We start from the raw sequence: 6,400 nt of genomic DNA, 5'->3' as shown, positions 1-6,400 counted from the left end.
AACATAACGATGGCTTCTGTTAAACAGGCAACTTTACGGACCTGGCATGAATATTTGATCTGGATATAATATGAGATCCATTGTGGAGCACGTTCTTCAGAGCCATTGGGCCCATAGAGCCGGAGTTTATCCCAGTTTCTATAGCGTTAAACGGCTCATAGCAATGGCTTGCTATCCCTTTCATATGGCACTAGCCTATCGCAAAGTACATTCCGCCAGATCTAACAGACCCAGCTACTCAACCACTACTGGGTGAATTTCCATCCATCCATCTATCTATCCATCCATCCATCCCTACATACATACATATACACACACACTCATACATACATACACACTCATACATACATACAAACACACACACACATATATACATACATACACACTCATACATACATACATACACACACACACACTCATACATACACTCATACATACATACATACATATACATACACACATCCATTCATCCATCCATCCATCCATCCATCCATCCATACATACATACATACATACATACATACATGCATATACACATATAAATACATACACTCACACACATACACATACATACACTCATAAACACATACACACATATATACATGCACGCATACACACGTAAATAAATAAATAAATAAATAAATAAATAAATAAATAAATGAATGAATAGAGGTTAACCAAGACGATGCCATGCGATATGCGCACGACAGTCCCCTGTGTTCTGGTCCTTGTAATTATTCAATTAATCACCAATCAAGGGGCATCATTAGGCGGCAAAGTCATTTACTCAATAGAAATAGAATCTTCTATGATCTCATTTTCTCTTTATCACCCAGGCTTACATCAGCTGTTCCCTGGGTATATGGAATCTTGGCTATGTGATGATCTGCTATGGAGTCGTGGGTACTCTGAGCTCCTTGGTTTTTGGGAACCTCGTCAAATATGTTGGACGCATCCCTTTTTTCGTTTTATGTAAGTTAATTAAATATTAATGCTCCTTGTACAGCTGTCTCGAGTTTGCCATTGGTGAAATGTTAATGTCGCGTGTCTCTTGCTAAGAGAGCCGAGAGTTCGGATCCAGAAACAATCACATCGAATTTTGGAGTGTCTGTCATATTTAAATATATGTGCCTTTGTAAACTTATAACCTGACACTGGCCAAAAATTACGCCTCAATACACGGAGGTGTATGATGATAATGATGGTGATGATGGTGATAGTGATGAAGATGATGATGGTGATTATGGTTGATGATGATGATGATGATGATGATGATGATGATGATGTGGATGATGATGATGGTGATAATGATTAAGAAGATGATAATGATGATGGTGATGATGATGATGATGGTCGTGATGATGTTGGTCAGTTGATAGAGCACTCGCTTTCCACCCAAAGGGACCGAGATCGATCCCGGGTGCAGTCGATAATTTTTCTGACCCCACACCCCCCAACCCCAGACATCAGTTAATTTCTTTACACGCTCAGTTTTCACGAGTTGTCACTTTGCCAACAGTTTCTCCATATCCGTCCGGTTGTGGATACACTTAACTAGTAGATTTTTGACCAATCAAAACATGGAATTTGTGAAACACCTTCACACGAGCTCGGACAAACATAGTTGATTGTTTATAAACAATAACGTGAATGAAATCGACGTTCTCTCTGATCATTGTTGTTGTTTTTATACCGCCAAATTTGTGACTAAGTTATCACACGATTTTCTCGAAAAAATTATAAACTTTAAAGTTATACATTGTTTTCTGTGTTGGTTCTATTGATCAAGCGGTAGAACAGTGGATAATTTTCTTAGACACATAACATCGATTGTGAATTCTGTGTAGTTTGCTATTTTAACCAATCACTTCCATTGTTTACGTTATGACGACTGTCCGAGAGGCGTGGTTATCTAGGTGTCTATTAACTGTACGTCTGAATGGGACATTGAGGTTTGATGAATGACAACTCAATTTTCACTTTGTTTTGGTGATCGTCACATTTAATGTATTAAACATGTTCACAGAAAGATATAAATAGAATGCGCTTGGCCAAGGAGTTCACGACATTGCCATCCGGAAGTATAAAGGACCAACACACAAACTCTGTGTAACCATGAACGTTTATAGTCTGGTTAATACAGTTTAGTGAGAACAACTCACAAACGCGGATGGCAAAAACAATAACAAAGGCCTGAGTGACGTCATCTGCATACTATCTATAACGTACCACCACACAAAACTATGTGTAAACTTAAACGTTTATCGCCTGATATAATTTATTAGTGAGAACTAATCAGTACATACTGTGTCTTCTATCCCCTTATATCTGTTTTCCAACATGCTTTCTGTCTTTGTCTTGGAATGAGATTACTTGGTTTTGTCCTGGCCCTGGTCGGAGTCCCTGCAGGGAGGGAAACAGTCAAATGCATAGTTATTGTTTTGGGAGATGATATTTTTTTCCTTGTAAATCATCTCTCTGTTATGTATTATTATATCTATTTTTAATGTATAATGTAAGCATTTGAGTGTATTTCTCTTTGTTGGATTTTGTTCTTGTGTCCGGATGAGACTTATAGGTAATCTCAAACTAAGTACATTGGTGGTATGCTCTTGGAATCTACATCTAATCCCTATTTGTTCCCAGTTCCCCTTTGTCTTACTTTCTCTTGGGTGCTTTAATTGTAATTCTAGAACTTTTTACTATCCCATTTTCTTCCTTTTTACTGGCGCTGATATAACCTAAATGTGTTGCAAGCGCCGTAAAACCCTTTAAAACAAAAACAAAACAAAACAGAACTAATCAGTAAAATGAATTATATCACCATCAATCAGATTATAAACGTTCAAGGTTACATATAATTTTCTGTTTTGGTATGTTATAATTATATCCGGATGTTGTATTTTACCTAACCGCTCAGCATCAATATTATCACATCCTCTTTTTTTTAGTGTTCGTCGTCCATGGAGGTTTACTGATTGTTCTACTGTTGTGGGTGCCGAAAAGAGACGAAGTTGTTCTGTTTTACGTGTTTTCGGGGCTATGGGGTGTCGGCACTATGGTGATTTCCACACAACTCTATGGTAGGTGTTTTGTTTACAGGACTTGATGTGGAAAATCGCATTCATCTCAATCACTATTATAATTCTCATTGTAGTCTCCGTCGTTAACATTATTATCGCCATCATCATTATCATGATCATCATCATCTCATTATTTTATAATAAAAGCATGAGCATCTATATATATATATATATAATATATATATATTAATATATATATAAATTTATATATATATATATATATATATATATAAACATTTGAAAGATAATTAAGATTGTTTGATTTCTACAACGTTGTTATCGAGCGTTGCTCTCATCAGGAAGTGGAAGTGAAAGTGTTTTCGTATTTTAATAGATTCGTGTTTATGGAGGTTCGTAATTACATAAAAGGTGTTTGTTTCTATGTCTGCATGAGGAAGTTAGTTCGTATCTTCTGTTGAGTGTTGCTATATTCGGTTTAGTGATGATGAAGAATTTTTCTTCCAAGCAGAGGTTGCAAATCTTAGAAGAGGGGGAGTACAACTGTGCTCTGGAGATGATTTTCCATGTGATGCTGTGTTGTATGTTTTTTTCTTTGAGGTTCCAAATGTGTTCGCTTAGTGTAGTAGAATGTCGTTTGTGTATGTTTCTGAAGGAAGATGTATGCAGGTTGTATCTGGTTTTGAATTAACACTCGGTGAGGCCAATGTATGTTTCTTGTTTAGGTGTGTCTGGTCGTGTTACTGTGACTTGATAAATTACGTTTTGAGTCAGGCAATTGCCGTTTAGTGGACATGTTGTCTGGGTCCTACAGTTGCGTTTTTTCTCTAAGTCGTTGCTGGGCTGTCTGGCTGTGATAGTTTTCGGTTTTTGTTGGAGGAAATAATGTTTTGTATGTTTGGCATGCAGGTGTATCCTATTTTGATTGTGTTTTTGTTCATGATTGGGTGTAGAACGTGACCGGGAGGGAAGCATTTTTGTAGTAGATTGAAGAATTTGTTACCGATAGAAGTTGTCACATTCTTGCTGTAGGGTGGGTTGAACCATGTTATGTGTCGTTTTCTTTGTCGTTTTTTTGTTGGGGTGGTAATGGTCTCTTCCTCATATTTTAGTTTGTAGTTATATCCACTTCACTTTTTTGTAGTGCGTTTGTGTACGGTGGGATTGCATCGTTGAATATGTTGTTGTTTGTAGAGTTGTTAGATAGTCGTTTGTTAATGCTCTCGGGGATGTTTTTTATTATAGATGGCGGATGATTGCTGTGTCTATGAACGTACAATGGGATGTTGTTGGGTTTTGAAAATGGACGATAGGTGCCGTCGTTTAGGTTGATGGTTATGTCCAGGAAGTCGAATGTTTTTTTGTTGGCTTCGATTGTAATTTTCAGATTGTTGTCCTGGAAGATTTTGCATATTTTTTTCTTTATTAATTCTGTCTGTCTCGGTGTTTTATTGCACAATGCGAGTCCGTCGTCTCTGTATAGTCCAATGTTTATATCAAGATTTTGCATTTGAGAAGTAGATATAGTCCGACGAGCTCGCATGTTTCTGCTCCATCGTAGCTTCCCATGGTGACATCAAAGTTTGTTGAATTCTTTGTCCATGCTATATATATATATATATATATATATATATATATATATATAGAGAGAGAGAGAGAGAGAGATAGATAGATAGATAGATAGATAGAGAGAGAGAGATAGAGAGAGAGAGATAGAGAGAGAGAATGTGGGTAAAGAGTCATTTCCAAGGACTCAACCATGCACCACCCAGAGCAGGACTCGAACTTTGGACCTTGCGGACCTCATAGCCTCATATTGCTTCATGAAACGCATAGGCGACGGCATCTAACATGTCAAGCGGAAGGGCTTGATTTTTGTTTACATTCCGTACGGCTATGTGGTCTTGTGGTATGACCCACGACTTCTCAAACTAAGGGTTCGAGTTCCGAAAGGGCTATTTACTTACATTCTCTCACCGTACACGGGTGTAATATGAGTACCTGGTCGTTAACAGCGTATTCTTTATCAAAAAAAAAAAAAAAAGGGAAGGGAATATCGCCTAAGAGCGGCATGTCTCGTCCTACGTGTTGCTGTTGGTTAGGGACCCCTTGTAAAGCGCTTTGAGCACGTTTAGTGGATATTGCGTTATATAAATGCTCTAATAAACTTGACCTAATTCATATTTATAGACTCGGAAAATGACTGTCAATTTTTTCCCCTTTTTCCACAGCTCTATACGGAGAGTTTTTCACAGAAAATAGTGAAGTAGCTTTCTCTAACTTCAAACTATTTGAGTCCACGGGATACGCAATATCATACTCATATAGTACGGCTCTGTGCATCGATATGAAGCTGTACATCTGCATGGCTTTGCTGTGTCTCGGGATGCTGGGATACGCTAGTGCTGAGGTGACGTATAGAGCGAAGAAAAAAGAGAAGACTGACTTACCCATCAACATGCCAGAGTTGTTGGTTAATAATAAAGATTAAGAAGCATGAAGAAATCATAATATGTCGTTACAGGGAGAACGTCAACATAGCATTGCGCATGCGTCTTTCTTATCAATTGAGGAATACATCTATCGTTTGGTTAATAAGATATCATTTTCAAAATGCTATAAAATACATACATTTATAAAATAAAAATATAACCAATAAACTTATTTTGATGAACAGTTCACAATGATGTGTTGCAATGAATGGAAAATAATAAGGAATGCACCCAAGATTAAGATTGCCCGCCTTGAAATCACTGACTTCACCCGTTTGGTAACTCAGACTAAAAGATGGCTGAAAAAGTATTTAAGTGGTGCATCACTGTGAACTTTTCATCAAACTAAGTTTACTGGTTATATATATATGGGGGGGGGGGGGGGGGGGGGGGGGGGGTCTGAAAATAAAATCTCGATTTCACCCTGGGAAAGATCTCAGTCCCGTTTTGTATGAACGAAGTGCTCTAACAACTACGCTACGGGACCTCGATTTATGAATGCAATTTCTGAAACTAAAAACCCCTAAAATTTTACACTTACATTTCTTGTAATTTTAGCCCCCCCCCCCCACCCCCCCAGATATAAATGCAAACTTATGTCAAAGTGAATACTAAGCTGCTAGACGCTTTGGTCTGTAAAAAAGTAATGAACGAAAACAAAACTAACAACTTCAATAAAGAATTAATAAAACATTTCGAGCAGATTGTTTGTGAAATTCATTGTTTTGTTACTCATGACTTCCTGTGAAATTCATTGTTACACATGACTTCCAAGGGGAAGGGGGGGGGGGGAGGGGGGATAAATACAGCAACGTGAAACACATTGTTGATTTATGGAAATGTTGCCCCTTTGTTAAGACAGCACCA

General features: G+C 37.7%; 1 protein-coding gene across 4 annotated transcripts in view; it reads left to right on the top strand.

Moving 5' to 3' along the window:
* LOC144977485 (protein unc-93 homolog A-like) overlaps positions 1 to 5,927 on the top strand; it is a 33,466-nt gene extending 27,539 nt beyond the window's left edge. For all 4 annotated transcript variants that reach the window (XM_078922758.1, XM_078922756.1, XM_078922757.1 and 1 more), the window contains 3 exons: positions 837 to 972; positions 2,952 to 3,083; positions 5,273 to 5,927. In XM_078922758.1, coding sequence (XP_078778884.1) covers positions 837 to 972; positions 2,952 to 3,083; positions 5,273 to 5,532 — 528 coding nt within the window. In that variant the 3' untranslated portion in view covers positions 5,533 to 5,927. The remainder of the gene's footprint in view (positions 1 to 836; positions 973 to 2,951; positions 3,084 to 5,272) is intronic.
* Positions 5,928 to 6,400: the final 473 nt, after the last annotated feature.

This window comes from Berghia stephanieae, chromosome 7, assembly GCF_034508935.2.
Source record: "Berghia stephanieae isolate SIO BIC M18660-M18661 chromosome 7, UCSD_Bste_1.3, whole genome shotgun sequence".
NCBI lineage: Eukaryota > Metazoa > Mollusca > Gastropoda > Nudibranchia > Aeolidiidae > Berghia > Berghia stephanieae.
The sequence above is the reverse complement of the archived record's forward strand: the minus strand, read 5'-3'. Positions and strand labels throughout refer to the sequence as shown.